General features: G+C 33.3%; 1 protein-coding gene across 1 annotated transcript; it reads left to right on the forward strand.

Moving 5' to 3' along the window:
* The first annotated feature begins 3,611 nt into the window (after positions 1 to 3,611).
* On the forward strand, positions 3,612 to 18,505 carry LOC100777802 (myosin-13). The gene is made up of 39 exons (XM_006593877.4): positions 3,612 to 3,863; positions 6,216 to 6,344; positions 6,626 to 6,769; positions 6,881 to 7,026; positions 7,106 to 7,262; positions 7,429 to 7,487; positions 7,776 to 7,935; positions 8,051 to 8,200; positions 8,279 to 8,415; positions 8,511 to 8,657; positions 9,066 to 9,167; positions 9,241 to 9,298; positions 9,392 to 9,493; positions 9,593 to 9,630; positions 9,848 to 9,974; positions 10,088 to 10,258; positions 10,394 to 10,525; positions 10,647 to 10,756; positions 10,928 to 10,988; positions 11,547 to 11,724; positions 12,522 to 12,727; positions 12,834 to 12,953; positions 13,063 to 13,161; positions 13,271 to 13,492; positions 13,984 to 14,123; positions 14,765 to 14,882; positions 14,972 to 15,022; positions 15,121 to 15,201; positions 15,326 to 15,496; positions 15,624 to 15,779; positions 15,874 to 16,080; positions 16,594 to 16,731; positions 16,813 to 16,883; positions 16,966 to 17,065; positions 17,140 to 17,196; positions 17,280 to 17,336; positions 17,425 to 17,505; positions 17,646 to 17,728; positions 17,823 to 18,505. Exons 1-39 carry the CDS (start codon positions 3,861 to 3,863, stop codon positions 17,944 to 17,946), a joined length of 4,593 nt encoding a protein of 1,530 aa, XP_006593940.1. The 5' UTR covers positions 3,612 to 3,860; the 3' UTR covers positions 17,947 to 18,505.
* The last annotated feature ends 4 nt before the right edge of the window (positions 18,506 to 18,509 follow it).

The following is an 18,509-nucleotide window of genomic DNA, read 5'->3' on the forward strand; positions in this document are numbered from 1 at the left end:
ACCAAAATAACATTTGCCAACCTCATCACAGTTTAATTATATTCTTCGTGTTAAAGTTTAATATATAAAGAAAACCATTTACAATTATTCCATCACATTTTCCAAGTTATACAGCCTTCTTCGTCTCCACCTTCCAAACTATAATAATAACCACATAAATCCTCAATACCATTATCAAACTCAAAATCTTTTTTTTATTACTACCACCATGATATCTCAATTTATATTTTGACTCATCCAATACCTATAAACATTGTTTTTCACCCTGCACCCCTACTGTCTTCATTGTCCCGTCTATAAACATCCTCATGGCCTTTGCTCTCTCGAAAAAGAAAAAATTGTAAATGATAATAAGTACATTATTGGAGTTAAAGAAATAGTATTTTGTATATCAAATAATAAAAATATCTAATTAGTAAATACTTATATTAAAAAAAACTTAAATCTCATACCGATTAAGGATAATGTCAATATAAAATATGTATGTAGAGATAATTCTTATAGTATAAAATATTTTTTAATTTTAAAATTGAGTTAGGTTAAAATTCATATATTAAGAATTTATAACACGATGGACATGAATGTTTAGAATCGTGGATTCATATATGATAAAATTGAAAGTTTATTTATTTTTCATGCAATTTTCTTATAAATAAGCATCAATCATTTTATTATGAGAAACATATCTTCTCTATTTTGTTTATCACAATGTTTTTGGAGAAATACATGATACTCTCTGTTATTGTGTATTATTTTCATGTTATATGTTTCCCTCCAAAACATAACAATAAAATAAATGAAAAACAAAATAAATAAAGAAAATTACCATGACCACTTCTCAATTTTTAGCCTAGGTTAATAATAATTTTAGTATTTATTTACTTTTTCAAAATTTGATATTTTTCCTGACTTTCAAAACATTGATTTTATTACCTATATTTGTTAAAATATTCTAATTTCGATATCTGTATTGAAGGAAAAAGAGTTAACATTGAAGACTAAAATTTGAGTATTTTTAAAAATACAAGAATAAAAACTGTATATTGATTTAAAAATAAATAAATAATTTTCAAAGGCTAAAAGACAGCATAAACCTTTTAACTTTTTAACATGAAGTGTTATACTAAAAGTCATGAAGGGAGTAGGAATCTGGGGTCAGAGTTGCATTGTTACGATTTTTATGGACTTGAGTTTGAACGTGATTGCCATGTCATACGTACTTACTAGTACATCAATACCGACCATAATGTCCGTAACTCTGTATTAAAAACTTCTCTTCTCATTCCAATTATTTTGCTAATAAAATATTTAGGTGCCAGCGAATTATACCGAAAAAATAAAATAAAAAATGGCTGTAATTGTAAATGCCTCACTTCTTGTTAGAAAATTCATAATTTGCACATTTCGAACCCTCATTTTCCTTTTTTTTTTATTTATTTTAAGAATAGACAAATACAGTCATATTGTAATTAGATATATAACATTTTTCCTCAAAAGTTGCTCTCATTATAGAAGGAAAGTATATTTATATATGTTATGGAAGTTACAACTAAACACATACGTAAAAGATTGGATGATTATGATTTACTTCTATGGTTCAATTATTTGCTAAAGCTTATATGAGGCGTATAAAAGTGAGTTATGTCTCATAGAATTAGGGTGATGCGTGTTTTATTTATTTATTTATTAAAATTAATAAAAATAAGAATTACTCACATGAGTGTTGAAATAAGTTGTAATGACATGAGTTATCATTGTATGCAGCTCATTATTATAATTATAATTTGTATAGACGAAAAAAAAGGAAATATAAGGTGAAGCTATTTTAAATTTTAAATTTGAGTTTTTTTCTCAAAAAATATCTTAAACTTTTATTTTGATTCAATAATAAGTTTCAAATTTTTAGAATCATCATAGTAGAATTTTTTTATCAGTTTAGGATTTACTAAATAAAATTGAACCTCTTATTTACCTTATAAACTTTGTGTCTGTGATAAGAACATATATTGAATTATCTTAGTTTATCTTAATGTATCTTTAATCTAAATGGTGGACATATAAAATGGTTTATTGCAGCAATAATAGAAATTTAAGAATCAATTAAAGTGAAATGAAAGTTTAAGGAACTTATTTGTTAAAAGCACAATTTAAAGTTTTGCATGTTTTTTTCCTTTTAAAAAAACTCAATCCATATTTCAAATATCAATAGATATGCCCATGCATAATAAACACACACATACAATTTTGAGAAAATACTAAAAAGTATAAAATGAAAAGATTTTATTTGATCATGTGATAAGGTGTATGATTTCATAAACTGTGATGCTAATAACAAAAAATACACATGTGTATGTGTTATTTGATTAAGAATCTTCGCAGGCAATACTTTACGTCTCAAATTCCTGCGAAACAAACCCCTATTGAATATGTGATTTGAATTGAGTAATATATGCGAGGGACAATTATTGCCAACTATTTTGTGCAAATATCAAAATTATCATAACTAATTTTCAACGTATATATCATAAAAATATACTACATGCTAACAAATATTTCCAAAGAGATATAAGATTGATGGGTGGTTAAGAAAAAAAGAGATTATAAGTGCAATCTATTTTACTAATAAAAACCAATAAATTAATTAACATTTATCGGTTAAAAAAAACTCAAATATTCTCATTCATGGATGGATTGTTAAAGAAAAACGGAAAAAAGGCAATGGTCCCTGGAAAAAGAAATATTGCAGATTAACCGATCGAGCCTATATTGCCATTAAACTCAAACTAAGCAACTGCTAAAACATAATCGATGGTAGTTTCGTGAATAAGACCAAATGAATGCCTTAAGGGACGAGGCAAAATTAAAACCATAATTTTGCCGTCCATTATTAAATATTATTTTCACCGTTTCATTATGTGTTTTCTTGTTATTTTTCAACAATAACGTTCATATATTTATATTTAACGAAAAACATTCATATATTTACAAAATATTTTATCTTTTATTTTTTGCCTCATTTTTTACGATATCCCATTATTCATTACTCTATAGACGTTTTGACAATTAAAGTGAAACTGGTTAAATTTCTTAAACAAAAGTTTTGGATTGAATTTTATAGATGAAAGATGTAGTTAGGAAAATAAATCTTATTAAAAATACCAAACTAAATTTTCAACAAAAAATAATTATCAGCCAAATCAATAAAATTTTCTCACTTAAGATAAAAAAGAAATAGTAGTATTACTTGTTACATTTTTTCATTTTTCTTTTCAATTTCTCACTAAAAACCTAGAGAAACTGCGAAAGACATTATTCATTGATTGGAGAGCAAAAACCGGCAACGTAGTGCAGACCACGAAAATGTCCAGCCTCAGCCTATACCCTCTCTCCTTCTCACTGGTCCCACATCACCATTCAGCCAACAAGAAACCTCAATATTTTAATTTAATTTGAAAATAAAAAAAATGAAAAAGAAAAGACAGAGAGAGAGAAAGAAGGAAAGAGAAGCTAAAACTTGTTCTTCATATATTTGTTAAATTATAATTAAATTTTAATATAATGAATAATTATCGTGTACAGTAGCTGTCCTCTTATTACCTCATTTCTTCAAAAAGGCTTTGAGAAGAGAGAGAGAGAGAGACAGAAAGAAAGCAGACTCAAGTCGCTCGCTCGCTCGCTCAATACCTTTGTTTTCTTCTTCTTTATCGTTTTCTCCAGCTTCTAATTTTAGCCTCTTCTCCCTCAGAATTGTCGCTGAAACTTCAAGCTACCGTTCTCTACTGTCCGATCTGACTCACTGAGTTCCCTTCTCTGCTCGACTCGGATGAGTTAGACCGGAAGATCGCGCCGCATTAATCGCCATGGTAAATTCTCCCTATTCTCTCTCCATCGCTTCGTTGCTTTTCCTCTGACTCCTCGAGCTGCTCCGTTGAATCTGTTCGACTTCGATTTTTTTTTTTTTTTGGAAATTCTTCCGTGTGACTATGATTTGTTTGGCAGATATTGTTTTGTTTCTAGACTAATTTTCTTTTTTTCTCCGCGTTTGGATGCTTCTGATTATTATTTTTTAATTTCTCGAGGTGAAAGTTATGTTAGTCGATCCACGCATTACTAATAAAAAGATCTTGTGAAATGGAGTTTGGCAAATATGAATGGTTGATGAATAAGATTGGGGTAATTTTGGTTAGGAAGTGTACATATTTGATAGCTTAGTTGCCTGAAGATACTATTTGATTAATTTAGTTATAGAGTTTTACGACATAGATTGGTCATTGGAGGGAAGTTGAATACTAAGAAAAATAAAAGTATTCGTTATTCAGCAAATGCTATTGAATATGTATAGATAGCTAGCTAGCTTAGCTAGGATGATTTGGTATCAAGGGAAGAGCAACCGTAATAAAGCCATCCTTGCGAGAAGTTGTTCTTTCATTATGGTATTTCAAACTGAAATTGAAAATATATTGACGAAACTCTGAGTTAGGTCCGATGGCATCTCTTTTGGCACTTGACTATTGCTTGACTATCAATGGCTCTGCTAGTTCAAAACTGCATGGTGGTCCAGTTACATGCACGACAACTTTGGTGAATGCCAACACTGTTGCTTGTCTTTGCACATGATACTTGTTGACAAAAAACAAATACAAAATTACATTAACTGATAAGCATCCAAGCACTCGTAGAACCCTCCCTTAAAAACTAGCTATGAAGGGGGAAAACCCTAGCAACTTTAGTACATCACTGAGCATCCTGTGACATGGGACTCAGGCACCCCATAATACCCAAGTCCTTATCATGGCACTGCCACTGAGAGCCAATGACGTCTCGGCAGCTGCACTCTACAATGCTTTACTTTGTCTTTCTGGTCAACCCCTTCGTAGCCTTTTCCAAGACATTAGCAACCTGCTTTGATACCATTTAATTAGCACCCAAACACACTGGCAAATTTTGAAACCCATACCTACGGCTTATGAAGCACGCACATGGTTGAGGTATTGGACATGTTTCCCACACTGAAACCTGTATGACTGGTGTCTAACACTCTTTATTAGTCATCCACTTGAAAAAAATGTGGATGGACACTTCAAGGACATTAGTATTATAAAAAAATATTGTATATATATATATATATTTTCTAAATTCAGAAAATGTCAGTGTAAAAGGTAATATAAAATATTATAAAATAATGTTTCTTAGTATGTTTTTGTGAGGCTCATTATCATAAATGGTTACAAGAATATACAAATCTCGATTATTGTTTTAGATCTTTTGTTATGTTGCTATATATATGTGTGTGTGTGTACTTAGAAAGCCATTTTATATGAGATTGAGGATTAGATATTGAATATTAGATCTTATCATGAATAATTAAGAATTTAAGATTAGTACGTGCAAATCATGTGGGTTTTTTAACAAGTCACAACTTTTTTAAGTGATCATTTGCCTTTAAAGAACTTTTAATTTTGGTAATCTAGATTTGCTTTTCTCACTCATAACAAACTTTCTCACTATACACACACACACACACACAAGAGTTTAATTGTCATGCACTGTTAGTGTAAAAAGTTGTACATAGACAACCAATCAGAAATCACTGCTAGTATGACTTTTAATGTATTTATTATAAAAGTCAACAAACTTACCTTAAATGGATGTTTGTGATTGAATGACAATGTAAAAATTGTTTTACACTATCAGTGCATATGCTATTTTTTCTATATATATTAGCTATGTTGGAGTATGTGTCAATGTTGTGAGCAGTTTACATGTAAAAGTCCATGCTTTTCAACAGTATCTATAATGATTATCATTTTGATAAGCAAGATATAATGACAAAGCCAGACCACAAGTGTGATAATAATTTGCAGTTTATCTTCTTGAAATTATGTAATTGTTTGCAATGATCATTTGCCATTATTTATTTATTTATTTATGGATCTAACATTTGCTACTTTATCTTTTTTTTATTATTTAAATATTTGTTTTTTTAATCGATAATTATTATTCCTGCTGTTAAATTAAAATAAACTAATGAAGTTAAAATGGTAGTATACATCTGTAAACTAAACCCTTATGGTTGGCAATGCCATTTATGGGCAGGAGCACATTTGCTTGCATTCATTTCCTCTTGTTTCTCTTCAACAACTTGGTTACATACAAGTATTGTTTCCCTGATTTAACATTTTTGCTGTGAATGTTCAATATGTTTGTCTTTGCAGTCTGCACCAGTGAATATTATTGTAGGTTCTCATGTCTGGATTGAAGATCCAGCACAAGCATGGATTGATGGAGAAGTTTCTAAAATCAATGGTGAAGAAGTCCATGTTCGCACCACAGATGGAAAAACAGTGAGTCAAACTGTCTGTACTGCATGTTTGTGAGATTGTTTGCATATATTCTTTGTTTTGTGTTATTGCAACTGCTTTTGAAGTACTCCTCTGTGATTCTAACTGTGTTATATCACTTTCAGAAATCTATAAATTTTTTCATATGCTATATGTCTTAACTTACAGAAATTCCAACTTCATTCCTACTTTATTATCTATATCCTTTTTGTTTGACCTGTAATAAAACGAGTTATGCTAGGGCTTACTATCATGATTGGTTAAGTCTGGAGATCTGGTTGCAGGTTGTCAAAAATATCTCAAAGGTTTTTCCCAAGGATAATGAAGCCCCTCCTGGTGGTGTAGATGACATGACAAAATTGTCTTACTTGCATGAACCAGGAGTTCTGCACAATTTGGCAACTAGATATGAACTCAATGAAATCTATGTAAGATTCTAAAATATATATCATTTCATTTTGAACCGAGATTGTTTATGTTAAGCAAGAATTGAAACTTATTAATGATACAATCATGCTACTCCTCCATCATCATTGCAGACATATACTGGAAATATCTTGATTGCAATAAATCCTTTTCAAAGATTACCGCATCTATATGATACTCACATGATGGAACAATACAAAGGAGCTGCATTTGGAGAATTGAGTCCCCATGTTTTTGCAGTTGCAGATGTTGCATACAGGTGACTTATAGATGTCAATGTCATTTTCTGTTTTATTCTTTTTGTACGATTTATTAATGTCTGTGTTTATATACATCAGGGCGATGATTAATGAGGGAAAAAGCAACTCAATCCTGGTTAGTGGTGAGAGTGGGGCTGGAAAGACAGAGACAACAAAAATGCTTATGCGGTATCTTGCATATCTTGGGGGCCGATCTGGAGTAGAAGGAAGGACAGTTGAACAACAAGTTCTAGAAGTATGATATAGTTGCATTTTCTTGTTTTGGTTACCCCTTTTTTTTGTGTCTTACTCCATAACTTTTAGTTCCTTTATATATTTTATTTTATTCTACATTTATAGGGTGTTAAAAAAAGTGTGCAAACTGTTTCCTCATACTTGTTTCGGTGTTAATTACTTTGCAGTCTAATCCAGTTCTTGAAGCATTTGGCAATGCCAAAACAGTTAGAAACAACAACTCAAGGTGAGTGTTGACAGCTGCATGGCATATCAAGTAAAATGAAAATTGTCATAAATTGGTTTAGGCAAAGTGATTGTGACTAAGTTACTTCATAGAGAGAAAGGAAGAAGAAACTGTGATAGACCAGTTCGGTTTGTCATCAGTTAAAGTCTATTAACTCTTATGATTGTGGGTCCTGTTTGTCAGCTATATGTTGAACTAAGCAGTAAAAAAAGATAATATATATTGTTTTCTTGTTCAAACATGATATAACATGGTGCTTGTCATATTCCTCCCAATTTTGAGATGCAGTCGTTTTGGAAAATTTGTTGAGATACAATTTGACAACAAAGGAAGAATCTCTGGGGCAGCTATACGGACATATTTGCTTGAAAGATCCCGTGTCTGTCAACTTTCGGATCCTGAAAGAAATTACCATTGTTTTTACCTTCTCTGTGCAGCACCAGCTGAGGTAAAGTATTCTTTCTTGATATTGAAATGCTCCCTTATCTCTATCACAAAGATAGGCTCCTATATGAAATTATTAATATATTCATATTCGATCATCATGACTCTCTATTTTATAGGAAAAAGAGAAGTATAAGCTGGGAAGTCCTAGCTCCTTTCATTACTTAAATCAATCCAAATGCTATGCGCTGGATGGAGTGGATGATGCTGAAGAATATCTTGCAACTCGAAGGGCAATGGATGTTGTTGGAATCAGTGAGGAGGAGCAGGTTAGCCTTTGTGAATCATATTTGTTAATAAATGGGAGTTTTTAAAAGTTGCTTTAATGATATAGCCCTGTATTTCAGGAGGCTATTTTTAGGGTTATTGCAGCAATTTTGCACCTTGGAAATATTGAATTTGCAAAAGGAGAGGAGATTGACTCTTCTGTCATCAGGGACGAGAAGTCTAGGTTCCATCTTAATGTAACAGCTGAACTTCTAAAGTATGCCCAACATAACCCTTTTATGCATTTCATATGCATTACTGCATTATCATTTCACCAATGTTGAATACATTTTAACATAAAAATTATTGTAGGTGTGATTGTAAGAGCTTGGAAGATGCACTGATCAAGCGTGTGATGGTAACACCGGAGGAGGTTATTACAAGAACCCTTGATCCTGTTGCAGCTCTTGGTAGCAGGGATGCATTAGCTAAAACCATTTATTCCCGTTTGTTTGATTGGTAATGAACCTTTAGCACTGCTTTAATGTATAATATTGCAAGTTCTATATAGATCCTCTCCTGCATTAATGTGTTGAAGGAAAGAAAGGACTATTGAAAAGGTCTATAACTTAAATTTATTATGTAGAAGAACATAAACAATTTATTCTTACTAAAGGAGTTTTTATTCACATTCTAATTTAACACATTTAATTTGACTATAAATTGTGAATTTTATTTTCCAGTTATAAATTACTTTAGAATTATGGTAATCACATTTATAATTGAAAGAACCACATAATAACATTCTGGAATTATTTGTTGTTATCAGTGGTCTCCAGGAACGATATGTGTGATTGGACCAAAATTGTTCTAGATTTCCTTTCTTCAAGGTGTCATATTCTGACAAATTCTCATTATTGCTTCCAGGCTAGTGGAGAAGATTAACAATTCGATTGGTCAAGATCCTAATTCAAAATCTATTATTGGAGTTCTTGATATCTATGGGTTTGAAAGTTTTAAGTTCAATAGGTAAGCTAATGATTTCATCTAGCACTTATGGTTTAGTATTTAGCCTTGGATCTCATAAATTTCTTTTTCTTAGTTTTGAGCAGTTCTGTATTAATTTTACAAATGAGAAGCTGCAACAACATTTTAATCAGGTTTGGTAATTTCTGGTTCAAATTTGTGGTCTGTATTCTATAATTTTTTCCTGGGTAAACGAGATTTTGTTTTTTCCCCCTGAATGACTGCAGCATGTCTTTAAAATGGAACAAGAAGAATACACCAAAGAAGAGATCGATTGGAGTTACATAGAGTTTGTTGATAACCAAGATGTTTTGGATCTAATTGAGAAGGTATTTTACTGTTGCTGCCTTATGACCAATTATACTTCCATTGTTTTCCAACTCAATAAATTCAGCTAATGATGATTTTCATATTCAATCTTTTTGCAGAAACCTGGAGGAATAATTGCACTTCTTGATGAAGCCTGGTATGTGGATGGGAGTGACTTCATTGCTAATTTAACATTGCTTTTAAGTTTTACACTCAATAGAAGCCACTTTCTCTAACTATTGTATTTTCATGCCTGTATGCTATTTCCAATTTGTTTAAAGTAGGATTTAGATAATAATATAAGACTTAATATCAGGCATTGCTTAAACTCTGTAATTTGGTTGGACTCATATTAGCCTCCCTGTGTGACACAGTATGTTTCCAAAGTCTACACATGAAACTTTTTCTCAGAAATTGTACCAGACATTCAAAAACAACAAGCGCTTCATCAAACCTAAACTTTCTCGGACTAGTTTTACAATATCCCATTATGCAGGGGAGGTAAATATATTTGGTGTTTTTCATTACGTCCCTTTTATGATTTTCTACGTATTTTTCAATTGTTACTTGAATGTTTTGCTTCCTTCTTTTTGACTATTTTTTGCTTTGTCCAGGTGACATATCTAGCTGATATGTTTCTTGACAAAAACAAGGATTATGTGGTGGCAGAACATCAGGATCTGCTCATAGCCTCAAAGTGCTCATTTGTGGCTGGTCTATTCCCCCCTTCTCCAGAGGAGTCTTCAAAATCATCAAAGTTCTCTTCAATAGGATCTCGCTTCAAGGTATTTTTAATTCTTACCACTCATTCTTAACTCTATTATAATTTGTTATTAGTCTTTGACATTCCTGTCTCAGATATCTGGCGTTTTGTTTTTATGTTATGCACGTAGTAAATGACACATTTCTGAAACATGTAGCTGCAACTTCAATCTTTGATGGAGACCCTGAATTCAACAGAACCTCACTATATCAGATGTGTGAAGCCGAATAATGTTCTCAAGCCTGCTATTTTTGAAAATCTCAATATTATCCAACAATTGCGCTGTGGTGTGAGTATATCATGGTCTTTCTTTGTCTTCATTGCCTTTATATAATTGTGCAAAGAAGGAAAAATATCTTTGGCACCTGTTGACACTTGATGATTGTTTGTCTAATTGTTATTTGCTTTAGGGTGTTCTTGAGGCAATTAGAATCAGCTGTGCTGGATATCCTACCAGACGGACCTTTTATGAATTTCTTAACAGATTTGGTGTTCTTGCCCCTGAAGTTCTGGACGGAAAGTAAAGCTCATCTCCTTTTTGGGCTGTTTTTTATCTTTAAATTGGACAAGTGCTTTTGGTTTGTATTTCTATGATTCTAGGGAAGTTACTTATTATCCATTGCTTAACTCTTAGCTCTCTTGCATTTTGTCTCCATTTACATGTTAATTGTTTTTACTTTTTCCTTTTCAGCTATGATGACAAGGTTGCGTGCCAAATGATCCTGGATAAAATGGGTATGAAAGGCTATCAGGTGATACTCCTTGGTCCATACAACTTGATCTGTTGACAATGGTGTGTGGGAGGGTCAGTTTTAGGAAAGAGGAACAGTGAGCCATGCCCTACTATTTTCCTAAATAAATGTCACCCTGCATTTGTATACCAATATCTGATTTGGTTTTTAACATGATGGTCAATCCATTGCCAAACATTTGCAGCTTAGATACTTTATCAAAATAGCAAAGAACATGGTTATGGTGGTGAAGCATTAAAATACCCAACTGTCTTAAGTCTTAAGAGGCTTGTGGAGCTTCTGAAACAACTTTATGCTAATTCTTGTAGACTATCCCCGGGAAAAAGTTTATTTGAAGACCAAATAGAAGTATTAGTTTATTGGCATATCTGCTTGTTTGATCCACTCAGTAACTTCTCCACAGTTTGAGTATAACCTGAAGTGACTGCTGAACTTCTTAATTAGAAAATTGCTTTATTTTTTATTTCATGAATATTACCTTTTCAACATGGAAGTCCATCTGTATGAATGGATTTTATAAGCTATGTAATCATACAGAGATTTATGATGGTTTACCAGATAGGCAAGACAAAGGTTTTCTTAAGAGCTGGCCAGATGGCTGAATTGGATGCAAGAAGAGCAGAGGTTCTTGGAAATGCTGCTAGAATCATCCAGAGGCAAGTACGTACCCATATTGCACGCAAGGAGTTCATTGAATTGCGCCGAGCTGCAATTTGCTTGCAATCTAATTTACGAGGTATCCTTATTCCTTAGTTTTATCTAATGTCTTTGGTTTGTTTTTTATTGCTTATTTGTGTGGTAGTTCATTACCATAACTGCATGTTTGGACTAACTACATTTCTAGAACAAAAATGTTTTTTCTTCCCATCCTTCAAAATTTCTCAAGGTAAGATTTTAATAGTAATATTTCTTGAATGCAAATTGAAGCTAATCCAAACATACACATAGACAATCTCTTGTAAGAAAAAGCTGTTGGTATTGATATGTATTATTTAGGAGTGTTTGCTGGCTAGATTCCATTATCTTTTAGTACTAATGGTAGATTGTAGATGGCAATCTACTATTGGTACTGAAAGGTACACATAGCTTTAGCTGGTGATGTCTGATGATATTACCTGAAATTCTTCCTCCATGGATAGGACTTGGATTATCAACTCATAAACTAAAACTGAAGTGAGACTGAATGGTAGTAAAAGGACCCATAGATCTGTCTACAAATCCCAAATCCACCAAATATGAAAGCTACCCATCTTTTCCCTTAAATGAAGTTAGGAACTAAAGGAAATATGATATTCTGACAAACTGGGCTTGCTATCAACATATAAGTCTTGTTTCTTTACTCATGAAACCTATGTTCTATAAATCCCCCTGCTGGTAAACCGTGTTAGTGTTTGTGGCATTCTAAAATTCATGCAGCCTTAAATCAGTTGGGATTTTCTCGTAATGTAGGTTTCTTTCTCATGGTTCGGTCTCATATAAACTACTTATCTTAATCTGATGCTGATTCTTATGGTGCTTTTCAATAACAAATAGGAATATTGTCCCGGAAACTTTATGAGCAGTTGCGACGTGAAGCAGGAGCTGTAAAAATACAAAAGAACTTCAAAGGATACATTGCCAGGAAATCATACTTAACAGGGCGATCATCTGCAGTTATACTGCAAACAGGTTTAAGGGCTATGAAAGCTCGTGATGAATTTAGATTTAGAAAGCAAACGAAGGCTGCAATTTACATCCAGGTGCTCTTGTTGATCTTCTTTGTAGTTAGTCTGTTAATTAAGAAAATGAAATCATGCAACCCTTTTACTTGCCTTACTATAATGATCTCTGTGTTTATCTCTTCAGGCTTATTTGCGTCGGCTAATTGCATATTCATATTATAAAAGATTGCAAAAGGCTGCAGTTGTTACTCAATGTGGTTGGAGGAGAAGGATTGCTAGAAGGGAACTTAGAATGCTTAAAATGGTTTGAATATAATACTTTCTCTGTTATGGTGTTTCTTGTGTAATATGGTGTACTTAATCTTGTTTTATAAAAAGTTGCCTTGGGAGTAATATTTTGTAACTGCATTCAGGCTGCTAGAGAAACAGGGGCCCTCAAAGAAGCTAAGGACAAACTAGAAAAGCGTGTTGAAGAACTTACTTGGCGTTTGCAAATTGAGAAACGTTTGAGAGTAACTTCATTATCATATACTTACTTGAATTTTAATTGCCATGTTAATCGCTGCTATTAATGATGCAACTTTTAATACCATAAACTTGTCTTATTTTAACTTGTTACAGACTGATTTGGAAGAGGAAAAGGCACAAGAAATTGCTAAGTTACAGGAAGCTTTACATGCAATGCAAATACAAGTAGAAGAAGCAAATACCAAGGTCATCAAAGAGCGCGAGGCAGCACGAAAGGCCATTGAAGAAGCACCTCCAGTTGTTAAGGAGACTCCTATTATAATTCAAGATACTGAAAAGATTAATTCATTATTGGCTGAAGTCAATAGTTTGAAGGTAGGGAATTGATCTTATTGACAATACATCAATAATTTCTAAATTCATAGCATTTTCTGATACAAATTAATTTTATGTTTCTTATAAAAAATGTTTAAAGAGGCAAATGGATTTTTTTTTAATATACAAATGCTGCGTACAATATCCCTCCCCCATACCTTCGCATAGCGAAGAGCCTCTGGGCAATGGGGTACGAAGTTTTATACAAATGCTTCTACTTTTTTATTTTTAACCTTTAACTTTGTTTCTATTGGGTCTCTCAAATTAATTTCCACGGAGTCCTTGGTTTTCAATCATCTTTCAAAAGATATTAAAGAAATATGAAAGTAGTTATAATTATATATTTTATGCTGAATTGCTCACAGATCATCCTGCAATCTGAATTCAATTAAAATTGGAGTTATCTTGTGTAATAGTTGTGGGGATATGATACATATTTACAATGAACAATTGTAAATTTATTGAGTACCCTTATTTAATCTCTCACACAGGAATCACTCCTATTGGAAAAAGAGGCTAAAGAAGAGGCCAGAAAAGCTCAGGCTGAGGCTGAAGCTAGAAATAAAGAGATGGTTAAAAAGGTTGAAGATTCTGACCGCAAAGTGGATCAACTTCAAGAATTGGTTCAGAGGTCAGTAATGTTTGAGGAGAAAAAAAGATCTATATAATTATGAACACTTGTTCCATAGTTTTAAATTATTTCATAAGAAACAGTGAACCATTTTCAGTTTCTGATGACATCCCTAATGTATCACATTTTAAAAAATAACTAAATTGTTAGGTATAAAACCATTCAAGTGCTTGCTGCCCCCATTCTTCTATATATATATATATATATATATTGAAATCAAGCACACTATAGGTGAGCCTGTGCATTATCTACACTTCAAGTCTAAAGAGCTCTTGTGTGAGGACTGAGGAGGCATGTTAAGTTGTTAACTATAAGACCATTCATGTTCCTTCACCTACCATTTTAAGCTTTTGAAGTAGTTGGTTTATGATACCTACCCTTAATATATTGAATTTCATATTTAACTTAAATTGACTTTTCAATCCCCCAACCCTGCAATGCATCTAGGAATTAATTATTCCTATCATAGTTTGTCTTCAACTGTTATCAACCATTCTCTTACATCTATACCTGTTTGTAACTGTTTTTTTTATGCTTTTGGATGCGTTATATAGTTATATGTTTCTCCTTTGCCCTTTAATAACCATCTATACCTGCCTTAATATGAAATCTAATCAAAATTTTCAAATTCTATTATGCAGATTGGAGGAAAAGATTTCCAATGCAGAGTCAGAAAATCAAGTTCTTCGCCAGCAAGCACTGGCTGTATCACCAACTGGAAAAACTCTGTCTGCAAGACCAAGGACAGTGATTATTCAGGTAAGAGAATAAAACACAAGGTCATTACTTGACATTATAGTATATGAAGAGAGATTTACAATGAGATTTATTTCATACACAATATGCAGAGGACACCCGAAAATGGGAATGCTCTAAATGGTGAAGCAAAAATTGGATCGGTAAGAACACTTTTATACAAGTTTATATCAACAATTAACTTCATTGTAATGGATGGTTTTGTTTAATTTGTTAAGTTCTCGCCTTCTATATGTTTTAGGATATGACTCTTGCTGTATCCAATGTGCGTGAGCCTGAATCTGAGGGAAAACCACAAAAATCTCTCAATGAGAAGCAGCAAGTGAGTGGCTACATAGATTCATTGAGTAATCTGTTACAGATAGTTAAAATCAAATTTTCAATTTAAATCTCCCTTCCCCCATTTTCTGGTTGATTCCTCTTAAAAATTTCACTTTCTTGTTCAGGAAAACCAGGACTTATTGATCAAGTGCATAACACAAGATTTGGGATTTTCTGGGGGCAAACCTGTTGCTGCATGTGTCATATATAAATGCCTTCTCCACTGGAGGTCATTTGAAGTTGAAAGGACTAGTGTATTCGACCGTATCATTCAAACAATAGCTTCAGCTGTTGAGGTAACTTGACTCTTTTGGATTACTTGTATATTGTTCATGACGTGGTGCTTTTGCATTTAAAAGTAGTTGTGTCAATTTCTCAAATACCAAAAATATGTTACTAACAGTGAATTCTGCACCATTGAAGGCCCAGGATAATACTGATGTTTTAGCCTATTGGTTGTCTAATACATCTACTTTGTTGTTGCTACTCCAACGCACTCTTAAAGCTAGTGGAGCTGCTAGCTTAACACCACAGCGGCGGAGAACAGCATCATCTTCTCTGTTTGGAAGAATGTCTCAAGTATGAAGCAACTGCATATCCTTTCTGAAGAAAACTTTACAGTTTGTGTGGATTTCATTCATCTTACAATTTTGGTTGCCTTTTGCAATTCCAGGGGCTAAGGGCGTCTCCCCAAAGTGCTGGATTGTCATTTCTAAATGGTCGAGGTCTTAATAGACTGGATGATTTACGACAAGTAGAAGCAAAATATCCAGCACTGCTGTTTAAGCAGCAGCTTACTGCCTTCCTTGAAAAAATATATGGAATGATAAGAGACAACCTAAAAAAGGAGATATCTCCATTACTTGGACTTTGTATACAGGTAAATAGATATGTTACATTTTTCTTGGAGGAGTGGGGGCGGGTGGAAATCAAAATTTTGTGAAATTCTCAGTAAGGGGCTTGAGCAGTTAACAAATTATACGTGGATTATAATTTTAATTTTGAGTGAATGATATTTACATTAGTTTTACGAGTCACAAGAATCACAACTAATATGTTCATTTGAATTCAACAAAATATATTTTTTAATAGAATATCAGACATGCAGGACACATTTTAAGGCGGCACTGTTGCCTGTAGCAACTGCTGAAGATTGATAATGAGTAAAGAAAATATTTTCTCCTTTACATGATTGATTAGAAATAAATCCATAGAAAAGAACAGTTTTCATCTGCTAATTGTAAATAAAATAAATTGTTTACAAGCGATCCCTAAATCACTAGTTGATTTTGTGCACGTCCTTCGGTCAAGCTACCCAGTAATTAACAAGGTTAACTCTTTGGGTGTTTTTATTTGTTTATTTATCTTGTTTTTGTGATAAAAACAATTGCAGGCTCCAAGAAACTCGCGTCAAAGTCTAGTAAAAGGACGCGCACAGGCAAATGCAGTTGCTCAGCAAGCCTTAATTGCTCACTGGCAAAGTATTGTGAAAAGCTTAAACAATTATCTAAAGATAATGAAAGCAAACTATGTGAGTTTCACTTTCAATGTCTGTATTTCCATTGTCTGAACATGGATATATGATCTTAACCAATGAAGTCTGGTTTAACAGGCGCCTCCTTTCTTGGTCCGAAAAGTGTTCACTCAAATATTCTCATTCATCAATGTTCAATTATTCAATAGGTAATCTCTCTCCCACCTTGCATTGCATGTCATATTGCGGAATGCAGACCCTTTCATGGACTTAATCTGATAATTACTGCAGTCTTCTGTTGCGTCGGGAGTGTTGTTCGTTCAGCAATGGGGAGTATGTAAAAACAGGTCTGGCTGAATTAGAGCAGTGGTGCATCGAGGCAACAGAGGAGGTGAGCAACAAGCAACTATTCAGATCATTTACTTTTTCCATTTTTAAAATCTTCACCCTGATCTTTCTGAACAGTATACTGGCTCTGCTTGGGAGGAACTGAAACATATCAGGCAGGCTGTTGGATTCCTGGTAAGAGTTACTTTTACACAAATTCAAATTCATTTCGTTATTGATTATCTCTGAAACTTCTGACTCTCATTCTTCAATCTCAGGTGATACATCAAAAACCCAAAAAATCCCTGAATGAAATTACAAAGGAGCTTTGCCCTGTGGGTGCTTCCTTCCTTTCTGCCAACTATTTATGACCTCACACTTCGCACTGATTCTCTTACTAAGTATAATTTTCTTCTGCTACAGGTTCTCAGTATACAACAGTTATACAGGATAAGTACAATGTACTGGGATGACAAATACGGCACTCACAGTGTGTCTACAGACGTAAGTTATCCTTGCTAATTTTTGTGTTACTAATCTGTTTGTAATATTTGTATTGGTTGAGTATGTATATCTTGTGAACAAATCCCAAGGTGGAACACCTGCAATGTGATAAATCTCAAAACATCTCTGATTATATGCAGGTTATAACAAACATGAGAGCTATGATGTCTGAGGACTCTAATAATGCTGTCAGCACTTCTTTCCTATTAGATGATGACTCGAGGTATGCTATCAACTTCAGCAGACAATTTAATGTTTCATTTCTTGTCTTGGTCTTTGCTGTAGCATTCCTTCTTAAACCTTGAATATGGATGCAGCATTCCTTTTTCGGTGGATGACATTTCCAAATCAATGCACCCAGTAGAAGTAGCAGACGTGGATCCTCCTCCGTTGATACGTGAGAACTCAGGGTTTGGGTTCTTACTAGCACGGTCAGAGTGATACAAATACCCAATGAATATTGTCTCTGATGCTCCATCTTGTGGCTATCCCCGGGGTATTGCACCAAGGTGCAGGTGCCAAGCTGTGCATATAATTTCGTTGTTGTCACGTGTATAGTATATTTTAGCCAACTCAGGCTTCTAATATTGGTTTGTTGCCCGGGTTAATTCATTTTTACCCCTCAAGTTTCATCAACACGAGGGGTTTTTTTAAGAAGCCATGTCACTATTGATGTGAGTCATGTGATAAATGGCGGTCATAGGTAAAGGCTGGTGGTGTCCAGGCATTCTGTCACACCTGCCAAGGTTCTTTTTTCGTATGGGTTGGTTTTCAAGTGTTATAGGTGGATGCAATTAGTGACTCCATGTATTTTATAGGTGGGCATATTTGTTTCATGCGATTGCTTTTTTGTATTTACTTGTGCAATATTCTTTCTTTCTTTTTTCAAAATTAAACTTAAGATAGTTTTTTTTTTTTTTTAAATACTGAGTCATAATGGAAGATGACTCAGTGCACCTGTACAGACGTGAGATCATTTATTTGAGTTTCATTTTTTTAAGAGT

The sequence above is a fragment of the Glycine max genome, chromosome 13, assembly GCF_000004515.6.
Source record: "Glycine max cultivar Williams 82 chromosome 13, Glycine_max_v4.0, whole genome shotgun sequence".
Classification (NCBI taxonomy): domain Eukaryota; kingdom Viridiplantae; phylum Streptophyta; class Magnoliopsida; order Fabales; family Fabaceae; genus Glycine; species Glycine max.